Source organism: Psammomys obesus, unplaced genomic scaffold, assembly GCF_907164565.1.
Source record: "Psammomys obesus unplaced genomic scaffold, mPsaObe1.curated_primary_1811, whole genome shotgun sequence".
Taxonomy (NCBI): Eukaryota; Metazoa; Chordata; class Mammalia; order Rodentia; family Muridae; genus Psammomys; species Psammomys obesus.
The window spans coordinates 19,071,576-19,087,167 of NW_026596039.1; the positions used below are offsets into that span (position 1 = coordinate 19,071,576).

Consider the following 15,592-nt stretch of genomic DNA (forward strand, 5'->3'; position numbering starts at 1 on the left):
CATTCTAACCTTGAGCTCAACTTTCTACTGTGTCCCTGTGGGGAGACAGAGGTGGCAGTGGAGAGGGGAGGTGGCAGTGGAGAGGGGACGTGGCAGCTCGCAGGCAGGTTGTTAGTGGCATCTCCCTCTCTAACTTGTCGCACACTTTGATAGAGAATGTTCTCTGGGACATTAAACAAAAGACTGCTTTCAGAACCCTCCCCCCTCCAAAGCTGGTGGAAGGGCCTGATCCGTAGCATATCACCTAATTCAGGGTATTCTGGGCTTGACCAGCCCTGCATAGGGAAACATGGGTTGTAGAACTGGGGATAGGGCTGGGTGTGGGGTGGGTATACTGGGAGAAGTTCCTAGGTCTTTGGGGGACACCGAAGCAAAGCCTTCTTTGAAGGATGAGAAACAGTCGCTTAAAAAAAAAACAAAAAAAAAACAAAAAACTTTTTATTGATTCTTTGTGAATTTCACACCATGTACCACAGTCTCACTCATCTCCCCAGTCCTTCGTATTTGCCCTTGAAACCTCCTCCCGGAAAGAAAATTTAAAAGAAGAAAAAGAAGAAGAAGAAAAACCAACTTGTCATGGAAGCTGCAGTGTGTTGCACTGCCCACACTTCTTTACTGGCAAATGTTCATTGCAATGGGTCATTGGTCTGGCTTCTGCTGGATCCTCATTGGAACTCCGCTCAGATATCCTGTGTTGCCTTGTGTCATGGAGATACTGCAGCTTTGGATCTGCAGGACCGGCCTCTTCACATGCTCCAGAAGTTCCTAGGTGAGGTAGATGTTGGGATGGACCAACTCCTGGATCCAAGTCCTGGATCAAGTCCTGGATCTGGGCCAGGGTAGTAGCTGACTAAACTGGTCAGCCTGCCAGCTCTCCCACACCCACGCCACTAGGGTGAGCTCTCTAGCACTGCCTTGGCTAGCTCACCCAGTGCCACAGCCAGCAAGGGGCAGGGGCAGCTCTCCCACTCCTCTGCCTGTGGTGCCAGCTCACCCTAACCTTTGCTACCAGCGTCAGCTCTGCTATGCTCCCCAGATGAGGTGCAGGACCTGCTCTCCCAAGCGCTGTATCCAGTGAGGGATTGGGCCAGCTCTCCTGTGTTCACACCTTTGGACCGGCTGGCCTGCACTCTGCCAACATGGTTAGCTCTGCTATGCTGCCCAGGCAATGTGCAGAGCCCACTCTCCTGAACACTGCAGCCAGTGAAGGACAGGGCCAGCTCTCCCAGAGAAGCATTCTCTTGAGTGGCTCACATTTCAATGGAGAAAGCCTCATCCCTCAGAAATGTCAGAGTGGCAGTGTCAGGTAGGGGTGAAGGGCAGACATACTCAGCCAAAAGCTCCTCTAACATGCTTAGAGGACATGCACCTTGGTTTGCGTCCCTTCCTAGTATCACCCCACTCAACCTCCTTGAACAGCTTGTAGTGGACAGTAGTTGTCACATTCATGCTTTCTGACTGGAGTAGATAGTTTCTATTCACCAAGAGTTTCAGGCCACCATAAAAAGCAAACCAAAGTCAGAGAGAACAATGATGCCCAGTTACCCTTCTCATCGTTTTTGTTAAAACAAAAAACTTTTGGAGCTGGAAATGTAGCTCAGTTGATAGTTGTCTAGCATGCCCAAAGCTTAAGTGTTGTAGTCGGTGATTAATACTTACTAATGATTATCTTTTGGTAAAGCTTGCTGTTATGCCTAACAGCTGTATAACCAAATCACCACACAGACACTGGGTTTATTTAGTTATCTTAGAACACAATGCTGGGCAATAGCTACTCCATCCTAAGCCCTCATAGTTTCCTAACATTTAGGAAACATTATACTTGCTTTTTTGTGATATCTTAGGTCCAATCCATATCTCCATGTAGTTCCAAGATCTCTCCTCCAGCTCTCTCTCCAAGCTCTCCTCGCCCTTTCCCTCCCACTCATTTCCTGCCCTCTAGCTCCTCCCCTCTTTCCTGTCCTTTGGCTCCTTCCAGCTCAACATTGTGTCTAGTTGCTTTATTCGGAAGTTTATGCCAAGTTGAAAAAAACTTTGGGGCTAGAAATGTAGCTCAGTTGATAGTTGTCCAGCATGCCCAAAGCTTAAGTTCCTGTGGTAGCACACACCTGTAATTCTAGCAAGCAGGGGATAAAGACAGGATGGTCAGGGGTTAAAGGTCACTATTGGGGCTGGAGAGATGGCTCAGCAGTTAAGAGCATTAGTTGCTCTTTCAAAGGTCCTGAGTTCAATTCCCAGCAACCACATGGTGGCTCACAACCATTTATAATGCTATCTAGTTGCCTCTTCTGGTGTTCAGGTGTACATGCAGGCAGAACTCTGTATATATAAAAAACAAATAAATCTTTTGCAGAGGTCCTGAGTTCAGTTCCCAGAAACCACATGATGGTTCACAATCATCTATAATGAGATCTGGTGCCCTCTTTTGGCGTGCAGGTGTACATGCAGAAAGAACACTATATATATAATAAATAAATAAATATTTTTTAAAAAGGTCACTCTCTGCTATAGAAAGTTTGCAGCCAGTCTGGAATATGTGAGAACCTGTCTTGGAAACAACAAGAAAATTTGTATTATATGCTATCATAAAGAGGAGCCTATAAACTATGCAGAATAGGAAAATTAATAGAGCCAGAAATTAGGTTAGTGATTATCAGGTAACACAGGGCAAAGGGAATTGGCAGGTGTAGGGCTTCTTCTAAAGATAGAGAAGGGATTCTAAAAGCAGGAGTGATGCTTGTATAACTTTGTATACACTAAAAAGAACAACAACAAAACAAACAGCAGCAAGGCAGTGAGGCCTACAGCTCAGCAGTTAAGAATTCTTGGTTTTCCTCCAGAGGATCCAAGTTCCATGACCAGCACCCTGTGGGCAGCTCACAATTGCCTGTAACTCCACATACTCTCTTCTGGCATCCATGGACACTCCCACCTACCCTCAAATTGTGTGTGCACCACCGTCCCCCAAATACCCACATAAGTAAATCTTCATAAAAAAACCACAATGAATTATGCAGGTTAAAATGGTATGAAAAATACCATTTTAAAACGAATAAATCTGGACAGTATTTATAAAACAATTTATGAGCCAGGCAGTGGTACTGCACATCTTTAAATCCAGAACTCAGGATGTTGAGGCAGCAGATCTCTGAGTTCAAGGCCAACTTGGTCTACAGAGTGAGTTCCAGTTCAGCCAGCACTACACAGTGAAAACCTGTTTCAAAATAAAACAAAAATCCCAAACAAACAAACAAATAAAACATACACACACTATACACAACAAGACAAAAACAATTTATGCAACTGTTCTCAGACTTTGCCTTGATGATGGTGACATTACTTTTGCTCTCTTAAGATTACAATATGATGAGGGATAAATGAGTAATAATGGTGTTCAAATTCATCATCCCCTGTATTTTGAGGAGCTAGGGGTTTAGAGTATAGAAAAAAGAAGAAACTGTTGTAACATAGAAGCAGATAAGCTTAACTGATAGGATGCATTTCTATCTACCTGTCTCTCAGCTTCCTAGATCTGTTTGTTTTTAGAGACAGGGTCTCAATTTGTAGTCCAGACTGGCCTCCGACTCTTGATCTTCAAGTCTGAGCCTCCTGAGTGCTGGGATTTGTAGGCATGTACCATCATGCCTGGCTAAGATCCTAAAACTTAGAAGCAGCAGCCAGCTCACAGAAATGAACATTCTCACTTTCTAATGCCCAGATTGAGATCCAGGGCTTCTTAGGAAAACAACTGCCCACAAATCTGGGACAGAGGATATATTAATGAAAGACAAGCCTGGTACATTTGGTCATGACAGATGGTAAAGATGCTACAAAGATTCCAGGAATGGATTAAGCCACTCTGGGCAATCTTGAACAGGTTTTAACTTCTGAATATAGGACAGTTTAATTATTGATAATAATTTTTACTTGGTATGGTGACAATCGCTTTTAATTTCAGAACTCAAGCAGGATTGCTTTGCGTTTGAATCTAGCTAGGGCTACATAGCAAGACACTGACTCAAAAAAAATTTTCCCATAAATTAAAACCCTTCAAATGTGTTTGAGCACATAAGCTTATAAAAATTTCTATTTTTTTAGATTTATTTTATGTGTATTGAATGTTTTGCCTGCATGCATGTACATGCACCATGAGGGCATTAGATCCCTTGGAACTGAATTTATGGATAGTGATGGAAGAGCAACAAGTGCTTTTAACTTCTGAGCCATCTCTCCAGCCCAATAATTCTTTTCTTTTTTTCTCCTTCTTTTCTTTCTTTCTTTCTGTCTTTCTTTTCTTCCTCCTCCCTCCTACTTTCTCCTCCCCCCTACCCCCTTCTCTTTCTTTTTGGTCTGCTAGCTCTCAGGAAACACTTCCCATAAGATTTTACCCTGCTGGGCGGTGGTGCTGCACAGCCTTAATCCCAGCAATAGAGAGGCAAAGGCAGGTGGATCTCTGAATTTGAAGCCAGCGGTCTACAGAGTGAGTTCCAGGGCGACAGAGAGAATCCTGTCTCAAAAAACAAAAACAAACAAGCAAAACTTAACTTCAATAATGCTGTTCTCTTCTTAAGCACCACTAATTTCTCAGTTCCAGCCAGATTTGAGTATCCCAGCAAAGCAAAAGTTTTACTTTAGTAGTTCTTGTTAATTGCAGCTGATCCTTCCTTCGCACCAGCTAAACCAGAACCACAGAATCTTAATTCAAAATTACAAATGGCCCCGATAGAGTCTTTACACTTCCCTCTGAAACTTCACAAGCCAGGCAATCTTTCAATGCTGTTAATATTCTTACCTTCCAACCTGCTACAGAACAACTCGCTGAGCTCCCCAACACTCCATGGCTTATCTAGCCCAAACTTCCAAAGTCCTAAAGTCCTTCCACAATCCTCCCAAAACACGATCAGGTCCGTCACAGCAATATCCCACCCCTGCTACCAACTTGTCTTAGTTTGGATTTCCATTGCTGTGACGAAACACCATGACCAAAAAAGCAACTTGGGGAGAAAGGGTTTATCTATCTTACACCTCCACATCACTGTTCATCATCAAAGGAAGTCAGGAGGGAAACTCAAACAGGGAAGAAACTTGGAGGCAGGAGCGGATATAGAAGCCATGGGAGAGTGCTGGTTATTGGCTTGCTCCCTATGCTTGCTCAGCCTATTTTCTTATTGATCCCAGAACCACTCGTCCGGGGATGGCCCCACTCACAATAGCCTGGGCATTAATTAAGAAAAAAGGATTACAGGCTTGCTTACAGTCTGATCTTACGGAGATTTTATCAGTTGAGGTTCTCTTCTCTCAGGTAACTCTAGCTTGTGTCATATTGACAAACTAGCCAGTACAATTTCCCCTTCCTTCCTCCCCCTCCCCCCTCCCTTCCTCTCTCTCTCCCCTTCTCTCTCACACACGCCACTCAGACTTCAAGCACAGAAAATACCCGGCACGGCCAGGCAGCCTTTACCCTTCTCCTTTCAACACCACGACCCTCTCAAATTTCCCGGGAGCCCGCCCCTGGGCTCCTCCCTCCCGCCTATGATGTGTGTCAACGGAAGTGACCTCACCCCGGGTTGGCGTGGCACGGGGGCGTTTCCGGCGACGGTGGCGGCGACTTCTTCTGTGTCCCTGGAGGTGGGCGTGAAGCCCCTCTATGGTGTTTTGGCCTGTGGGATCTGCTTGGTGTGGTGCGCGGCGCAGGCGGGGGCAGACGGCGGGGAGGTGAGCATGAGGGAGGTCGCTTGTTCGCGTGTGCTGGCGCTTCCGGGGTGGTCCGCTCGGTTTGCTTTTTAGGCTTCCAGGCCTTGTAGACCTGTATATTCGCGGGCAGGAACTGTGTGTGTGTGTGTGTGTGTGTGTGTGTGTGTGTGTGTGTGTGTGTGGTGTGTGTGTGTTTGTGTGTAAACTCTGTGTGTGTGCAGGAACTCTGTGTGTGTGTAGTGTGTGTGTGTAACCTGTGTAACGTGTGCAGTGTGCGGGAACTCGCGGGGGTGTGTGCGTGCTCGCGTAAGGGGTGCTGAGGCACTCACCGGGTTCGGTGTAGGTGTAGCCCAAGGATCTGGGTTTGAGGCAGGAGACGGGAGGTTGAGGAATGGGAGGCGGTAGCTGCTGGGTCTCTCTCAGGCCAGCTTTGGTGGCCTCTGCGAGTTGCGCTCTCTCCCAGCCACTGCTCTTTGCCTCCATTTCCTTTTGAGCAGTGAAGTTAATAGTCAGGAAGCGTGCCAGTACCACACGGTGGATGCTGATCTGTGACAGGCTGGAATGTGGAAATACAGATCCTAATGCCCTGCCAGTGCGCACAGTCAACTGCCCTCGGTGCGCTGCTGTAGTTAATCCTTTCTGCGATGTGACTGCATTTATTCGTAATTTACTTGATCAGTGGTTTAAGTGTTGGAGTGTGTTGGAGGAATGGCCCTCATCAGCTCCGTTAGTTGGGTTTTAGTCTCCCAGTTGCAGAGCTCAGAAGAACCTTATTCTTTCCACAATACAAATGACCAACCCTGAGCTGTTTGTATCTCACCTGGAGCTCTCAGGTGGAATCCAGTTTTTTGTTTTTGTGTTAGTTTTCTTGAATGATAAATCAATTTGGGGGGCACAAAAATTCCTAATTGTTGGTTTCTCTGAAGTAAAAGTAGTTCTCTGGCTGTCTTAGAACTCTCTTTGTAGACCAAACTGGCCTGGAACTCAAGGGATCCTCCTGCCTCTGCCTTCCGAGTGGTGGAATTAAAGGCCTGCACCACCACAGGGCTTGGCTTTTGGATGATACTGAGACAGTCTTCACACCTGGGTCCAGTATTAAGCACAGTAATACTCCTGCTTTGGCCTCTGGAGTACTGAGATTATAGGCCTTCACCACCACTCTGCTTGGCAGTTAGTTTCTAACAAAGTCAAATACAGTTTCGAACCTGATTTTCTGTGTAATATGAACAACACATATAAAACTGTTAGTTTTTTAAAATGGAACTCAGAAGTGGAAAGAATTCAACTGTTTATAATAGCAGACTGGCTAAATTCATTGAGGTGTGCTTAGATAATACACTACAGACTTGGTAATTAACGTTTGCTACATGCAACAGTTGAATTTCACATATGTACTATTGATTAGAGGAAGCCAGGCACATGATCCTGCATGATTCCACTTTTGTGAAGTTTGAAAATAGCATAAACTAATCTTTCATGATGTCAGAATAGCAGCATCTTTATGGAGACACAATGGAGCCTCTTGTGATAGTTGTGTCGTAGCTCCACGGGGGACTGGTCACTGTGAAAGATTTTGGAGCACCAGATGTCATGATGCATAGCTGTCATCATAGCACTCAGGAGGCTGAGACAAGGGATCTTGAGTTTGAGCTTGTCTGGGATACATAGTGAATACCTATCTTATTTGTTTGTTTGTTTGTTTGTTTTTAATGTGGAGTGATCCACTTTTATGTAAATTATAACTTGATGGAAAAGTAGATTTGCCTTGTGCTAGGGATGTAAGCTCAGATGTCTAGCTACTAGCATGAGCTCTGGGTTTCATCACCAGAAAAGTGTGTGCGTGCAAAGTGGATGCAGGCACGCAGGCACTTACACACACACACACACACACACGTTTAAAAAAATGAGCTCCAGCTCCCAGTTCTTGGGAGGTAGAGGCAGACAAACCAAATGTTAACGTTAACAAGTCAAATGTTAAAGTTAGTTGATAAATGTGACTTTCAGTTAATAAATGCAGTTTTTAAATTTTTGATTCTATATTAATATATTAATATGTAACTCCGTTTTTGTTGGAAGCACCTCTGTAAAATATGTTGGTATTTTATTGACAACACAGCAAACAGGCTTCTCCTAGAAAGAAACTTTCTACCTGAGCGTGTGATGTATTCTGGTAATCCCAGCACTTGGAAAGTTGCAGTAAGTCTTGAGTACAGCCTAGCCCAGAGAGAGTTTGTTTCAGGCCAGTCAGGGCCACACTGAGACCAGCTCTCAGAAGAAGCAAAATAAACAAACCAAAATTGCCTAGGATTGGGCATGCAGCTCAGTGGAAGAACACTTTCTGAGAATGTGTACATGAAATTCTGGATCTACCTGCCAAAACTACCAAGAACTAAAACCAAAACTTTTTCATGTACACAAATACCAACTATAAATGAAACAGTGCAAACCCATCAGACTCCTTATCTGATGACTGCTCCAAGGAAATGTGGGTCATTCATTACAAGTCCTCCCTGTCAGAAAAAGCTACAGCTGAAGCAGGAGTATATATAGGAGCTACAAAAGGCTTCTTTGTTGTTGTTGTTTTGGGGGTGGTGGTGGAGCAGCAGTAGAGGTGACTCTCTGTAGCCCTGGCTGTCCTAGAACTCATTCTGTAGACTAGGCTGGCCTTGAACTCGAGATTCCAGCCAGTAGATATCTTTTATATATAGTAATTAATTTAATTTAAAAAAGTTTTTATGTGCATGAGTGTTTACCTGAATGTATTTCTGTGAATTGTGTGTGCAGTGCCTGAGGAGGGGGCATCAGATTCCCCGAAACTAGAGTTAATTAACAGTTATGAATCACTGTGTGTGTGTGCTAGGAATCGAACTAGGATCCTCTGAAAGAGCAACCAGTGTTTTTAACTGCTGAGCCATCGCTCCAGCCCTTTTTGTTCAGCTTTTATATATATATATATATTTAAAAGTTTTGATGGTGCTAAAAATTAAACTCAGACTTTGTCTTGCTAGGCAAATACTCCTCTACTGCTTAATCATGTACCTATCCTTCCCTTTTGAAAGATTTTGCACTGTTGTCTGTAATTCATACTCTAAAACAACTACATGATCTTTGGGCTTTTGTTGTTGGTTTTTTGTTTGTTTGAGACAGGGTTTCTCTGGGTTTCCAGACTGGCCTTGAACTCAGGTCTACCTGCTCTGCCTTCCAAGTGCTTAGATTAAAGGCACGTGCCACCACCACCGCTGTCTACATGGTCTTTGTAGACATATATCAATATTGCTTATTAATAAGCATGTCCCTACTGAAGTTTTTGTTTTTGAGACAGATTTTCGCTGTGTAGTCCTGGCTGACCTAGAACATTCTGTGTCGACCAACTTCAATCTAGATCTACCTGACTCTGCTTTCCGCCTAGCCACCCCAACACTGCGACCAGAGGTGGTGCAGCTGGGCACAGGGGTACGAACCTTTAACTCCTGTGCTCAGGAGGCTGAGACAGATAGAGCTGTGTGAGTTTGAGGTCTACACTCTGAGTTCCAGGCCAACCAGTTACATGATGAGGCCCTGTCTGTGTGAGGGTGCCAGATGCCCTGGAGCTGGAGTTACACACAGTTGTGAGCTGCTATATGGGAACTGGGAATTGGTCCTGGGCCCTGTAGAAGAGCAGCCAGTACTTAATTGCTGAGCCATCTCTCTGGCCCCCATGCTTCACTTCTTACTGGAGGGTTTTGTTGTTATTGTTGTTTTTTAATGCTTTGTTACCTCAATGGCAGAGTGTTATCAAACAGCACTAAGTACAGAACCTAACACACTTGCTGAATTTAAAAGATTTTCTTCAAGGTATACTGACTAGTTCCTTCTCTTCACAGCGACTTCACGTCTGAAACATGGCTATGGATTGGCTGGGCAGTATTGTGTCCATCAACTGTGGAGACAGCCTGGGAGTCTATCAGGGCAGAGTGTCAGCAGTGGATCAGGTCAGCCAGACCATCTCCCTTACTCGGCCCTTCCACAATGGAGTGAAGTGTCTTGTGCCAGAAGTCACCTTTCGGTAAGTGTCCTGACTTACAGTCTTCGGAATCCAGCCTGGTGCTGGAATCAAGGTCTGATTGGCTGGGCTCTGTCGTTGAGTCTGTCTAGAGGGAGAGTTCATAGTCTTACAGGCCTCAGAGTTCTGCTATTCTCAGTGGAGACTTTATGTTATAATACAGTTTCGAGGTAATGATTTTGGGTTTATGAAACCTGTTTCTTACCTCTTTTGACATGAAATTTTATTTAAATTCAGCATAACTTTTATATTTCAATTTTTTTTTTCAGTATTATATGTGCTTTCCTACATCAAAGGTCTTACCAGTTTTTTCCTGTTGGCATAAATGTGTCTGTTGTAGTTTCATGTGGTTTTATCCTGGGAAGCACACTGGAGCCAGTAACTGAAGTCCTTAGTTATAGGTGGTTCTTTCCTTAGTATTTGCCTCTAGCTCTTTTCACTTGTTTTTTACATCCCTATCTTCATCACTCTGAGAGTCAGACTCTTATATTTATGTACCAAAAACGATGCTGGTAAGAGCTTCCTTATTTTCCTGAGCAATTCCTTTGTATTTATGCCTGTACAACCTTTTGGTTGAGAACTTGTTTTTTATTTTATTTTTTAAGATTATTTTTAATTTTGTGTGTGCATGCCTATCTGGCTGTATGTTCAGTTATTCGAAGAGACCAGAAGAAGTTGGATGTCATGAGGCTGTAGTTATAGGCCAGTGTGCTGCTGAGAACTGGACTTGAGTTTAGTTCTCAGTAAGAGCAACAAGCGTTCTTAACTATTGAGCTATCACTGTAGGTCCGGGTGTACCTGCCCTAACTTCTCTGGTCCCTGGAAGTAGCTCTTTTGTCTGGGCTGGCCCCTTCATTTGTACTTGAAATGCACACTCTCCCTCCTTTGAGACCTTACTCCATTTCTTCTGTGTCTTCACAAGTATCAACCTTTGTTGTACTGTCTCTTTGTATTCTAGCAATGGACCTCCCTCATGTGAAACCTCCTCCCCCCATTTCCTACTAGGTAATATCATTTCCCTTTCTTTATATCCACATTCTTGTTCAGATGAAAATTATTTACTGTTATTAATTTTCGTAGCTTTGTTTTTTTGTTCCTTGTTCATGTTTTTCTGTCATCATCCTGGATTATCTTTTGTCAGGCTGACAGAGACTTAATTAATCTTAATTCATGACAAATTCAGGAGTGCTCCCCTTTTCTTGGTTTCTTTAATTTGCCTTTAGGTTTGTTCTTTTTCTTTTCAGGTTCAAAGATTGGATTATTCTAGGTTCTGTCTTTGTTGTTTTTGTTTTTCAATCTTTGGATCAGGGCTTCTAAAATTTTTCTACTTAAACTTTTTTTTTTTTCTCAGACTCTTGAGACAGAATCTATTTGATATACAGCTGAGGCTGGCTGGGAACTCAAAGAGTTCTGCTCACCTATCCCTCCCCAACACTGGGATTAAAGGAATGGTCAACTATGTCTGGTTCATAAACATGTTAAAGTAACTGCAGAATATAGACATAAAAAGTAGATATTCAATTAAAACATCTTCTGTCCAACCATAAAGAAGTTTACTTCAAAATAATTTTTTGGTACACATATAATTTTACCACTTATTAAATGTGAAGTGTATTTGGACACTGGGTGTGGTAGGGGTGTTTACTTATTTTTACCTAAAGAATTCAAGCTTGAGCCAGTGGTGGTGGTGCACTCCTTTTATCCCAGCACTTGGCAGGTAGAGGCAGGCACATCTCTATGAATTCAAGGCCAGCCTGCTCTATAGATATACCAAGGTCCAGGAATAGGCTACACAAGGCTATAAGACTACCCCGCCTCAAACAAAACAACAAAACAAGAATTAAAGCTTAGCTGAATATTTGATACTTCAGTATACAGTATACAGAGTATCTTTATGATACTTTGTTTTCATAATTGTCAGTGCTAGGACTGCTGATTCACAGTATAGTGTAAAATGGTGGGAGTTTATTTAGGGCCATTTCAGAAACTTGAAAATTCTGTCCTAATTCTAAGCCAAAATTAAGACATTGGATACCCTGGCACTGGAGTGACAGTTATGAGCTGCCATGTGGGCGCTGGGAATAAAACCCAGGTGCTGCTAACTACTGAGCCATATCTCCAGCCCACCTGTGTGTGTGTGTGTGTGTGTGTGTGTGTGTGTGTGTGTGTGTACTTTTTGAGATAGGGTTTCTCTGTGCAGATTTGACTGTTCTAGAACTCTGTAGACCAGGCTTGCCTTGAACTCACAGATATCTGCCTACCTCTGCCTCTGCTGAGTGCTGCCACCACTGCCTTTTTTTTTTCTTTCTCTTTTTTAATGAAAAAAGTTAGTAATTCAAACAGCACCTTTTAGAAAAGTCAAACTTGTAGTGCTTTACAATTTGGAGATTAGTTAATTTGTTATTTACATACTGAGAAATGGTAGTGGGAAAATATTTGAAAGTCTTTGTTTTCATAATAAAACTGTTTCTACAAGACCAAAAATCTCTGTATGTGGAGTAGAAACCCTCCAGTTTATAATGTACAGTAATCTTAAATTTGAACTGAGGTGTTTGAGGCAGTGATACTGGATTGGATGGCAAGACAGCTTGCACAGTGAAGACATGCAGAGACACACTGGGTTCATTAGGTGTGATTTTGAATTCACTTGGTCATTGCATGTTCAGAAGTCTTTCACTATCACCAGGTTCTTCAAAACCCCAAGGTTACTGCGTGACTCTGTATGGTGTCTCAGCCCACAGGTTAAATAAGCTAGGCTCTAGGTAAATTTATATTTTTTAAATGTATTTTAGTAAGAACTTGGATCTTTGCCCCTTTATTATCTGAGTTGCAGATACTTTGTCTCCTTATCTTTCTCAGTAGAATATTCGTTCTATAAGATGTCTTCAGTTGAAGACTTACAGCTGAACAACTATATTTGCAGGTTTCTCTTCCAGAAGTCTAGTCATAAGTTATATTGTTGACACCTTTCACCAAAGTTAGAAATTTAAGAATTGGGCTGATGAGATGGCTCAGCAAGTACACGTGCTTGCTAACAAGTCTGGCAGCCTGAGTTCAGTCCCCAGAACCCGAATGATGGAAGGAGAGAAACAACTCTAGCAAGTTGTCCTCTGACTTCCGTGTGCACATGGTGACACCCTGGCCCCTCCATTTCTACCCCCTTCCCCTGTGCAATGAAGAAATAAATGTAAGGAATATTTAAAAATTTTAAAGTTTATTCATATGAGTGTCTGCATTACATACTGTGTACCACTTATGTGTCTGGTGCCTAAGATCCCATGGAACTGGAGTTACAGACAGTTAGGAGTCCTCTAAAAGAACAGCCAGTATTCTTAACCTCTGAACCGTCTCTCTAGCCCAAGGGGGGATATATAAATATATATAAATATATATATATATATATATATATATATTTTTTTTTTTTTTTTGAGACAGGGTCTCAAAAATGTAGCCTTGGCTGGTCTGGAGCTCACTAAGTAGACCAGGCTGGCCTCAGACTCCCAGAGATCAATTAGCATGTGCTACCATGCCCAGGCTCCAAGGGGGGGGAACCTTAAAAAGAAAATTTAAGAATCATAAAAAACTTTCTTTCCCTAATTTGAGCTTGAGAGGGCACTTTTATTAAAGTTTAAAAGAAAATCCCCATCAGTGTAGGACAATGGAAGAGAAACGGGGAAGAGCCATGCCATTGGAGTTGCAGGTATGGATATCCTCCACCTGGCAGCAGACAGCTATATGGCAGGAGAGGGCTTTAGAAGAATAAGGATTTTTTTTTAAGATTTATTTATTTATTATTTATACAGTATCCTGCCTGCATGTGTGCCAACAGACCAGAAGAGGACACCAGATCTCATTATAGATGGTTGTGAGCCACCGTGTGGTTGCTGGGAATTGAATTCAGGACCTCTAAAGAGCAGGCAGTGCTCTTAACCTCTGAGACATCTCTCCAGCCCAGAATACGATTCTTTCTGTCTTTCTTTTGAGACAAGGTCTGTGTAGTCGTGGCTGCCTATTAACTATACAAACCATGCTGGTCTCAAATTTGCTGTGATCCTGCCTCTGCCTCCCAAATGTAGGGTTCTAGACAGGAGTCACAATACCCTGTTAGTTTCTCGAAACAACCATGGGAAAAGCCTATTGTGCTCATGATCTGGCCCCTGGTTATCACTTTATCTTCCTGATGGGCATTCTTTCTTCATGTAATACCATAGAGAGCATCTGTGCTTCTTCCTGAGAACATCTTCACATTTTCTTAGTCTCTGAACCTCTGGCTAAGATGCCTTTCTCCCTACTGATCTCTACTTGATTTGCTTTTACCTTCTCCTGCCACAGCCTAGACATAGCTTAAATAGTCTATATATAGCTGAATGTGGTGGGGCTTGCCTTAATCTCAGCACTCGGGAGGCAGAGGCAGGTAGGTTGCTGTGAGTTAGAGGCTGTCTTGGTCTACAAAGTAGGTTCAGGACTGCCAGGACTACACAGAGAAATTCTTGTCTTGAAAAACAAAACAAAAAAAACAAAACACAGAAGAAAGTCCATATACAGTATGAATTTAGGTATTCTGTTTCTGGGCTCACTAGTGCCCTGTGCTTATCTCTGTCATAGTATTTGACACTTCATTATTTACACGTGTCTTTTCCAGTGCTCAGATTGAGTTGCTTATAAATAAGTACTGTGTCTCGGTATATCCTGCACCTAGCCATGGCTTACCACATACTAAGGACGTTATATCTGCCTGTTGAATGAGCAAGTGGGTGAAAGAATTTTAAATAGCCACTAACACTCTGAAAATCTAAGATGGCTACAGAGTGTTATTAACAACTATCCAACTATCTCTCTAAAGTAGTGTATGAATAGAAAGTTGGTGGCTGAACACTGTCTTTAAGTGTTCTGCTACCGGTCTTAGTTTTTACTTATAATTCCCAGTTATGCAGTTTTGCAGAGGGTAGCTGGTTTCTGTTAATCCCAGTTTCATCATTACCATTTTCCTATTACTATAATTTTCAGACTTGGACTTTTGTGTATTTCAGGGCAGGTGATATTACAGAATTAAAAATTCTGGAGATACCAGGTCCTGGAGACAACCAGCAGTTTGGAGACCTTCATCAGACAGAATTAGGCCCTTCTGGTATTGGGTACCAAATGGGTATCAGTCAGAATGGTACAGGCAAGGTGGTCAAGAAACCAGCTTCTTCCAGTAGTGCCCCTCAGAACATCCCTAAGAGGACAGATGTGAAGAGCCAGGATGTTGCCGTTTCTCCTCAGCAGCAGCAATGCTCAAAGAGTTACGTGGACAGGCACATGGAATCCTTGAGTCAGTCCAAAAGCTTCCGTCGACGGCATAACTCTTGTAAGTACAGTCAAGTTGCTGTTTTTAATAACCTAGTATTGTAGGGCTGTATGCTCGCTCTTACCTACTGTTGCTATTTAACTGAATTATTTCTTACTCTTATACAAGGGGGTACTGGCAGAGTTTCACAAAACTCTGTTATTCTAGGCTAGTCCCTTAAAATACCAAGGAAAAGGAAATGAGCTATTTGAGATACACCCAACCTTCTTGCCCACTTTTGTCACTTGTCTTCCTTCAGGAAAAGTTAGGGATCTGAATCAGTTTGTTTTAAATCTGATAACTGGTGGTGGTTGTGATGTCTGAATTGACTATACTTGGGCTGTTCTAGTTCTTGAATACGACTTCTGTTCTTAGAGAGGAGGGGTCTAGTATAGCATCATTGTTACCTTCATTTCTGACAAACGTATTATTTGTTAAGATGCTGTGGATTGAACACAGATTTTTGCATACCGGGCAAGCATTCTGCCACCAAACTATGTCTGAAACTGGCAGTTTTATTTCTGTAT

At 42.8% G+C, this 15,592-nt stretch overlaps 1 protein-coding gene across 2 annotated transcripts in view; it reads left to right on the forward strand.

The window, feature by feature from the left end:
- The first annotated feature begins 5,398 nt into the window (after window positions 1-5,398).
- The window catches only part of Edc3 (enhancer of mRNA decapping 3), a 41,955-nt gene continuing 31,761 nt past the window's right edge, over window positions 5,399-15,592 (forward strand). Inside the window, exons 1-3 of one of the 2 annotated variants that reach the window (XM_055622420.1) lie at window positions 5,399-5,628; window positions 9,558-9,739; window positions 14,767-15,086. In XM_055622420.1, the coding sequence (XP_055478395.1) occupies window positions 9,576-9,739; window positions 14,767-15,086 (484 nt within the window). In that variant the 5' untranslated portion in view covers window positions 5,399-5,628; window positions 9,558-9,575. Of the gene's footprint in view, window positions 5,716-9,557; window positions 9,740-14,766; window positions 15,087-15,592 lie in introns of both variants that reach the window. The other variant, XM_055622419.1, reaches the window with a different exon arrangement.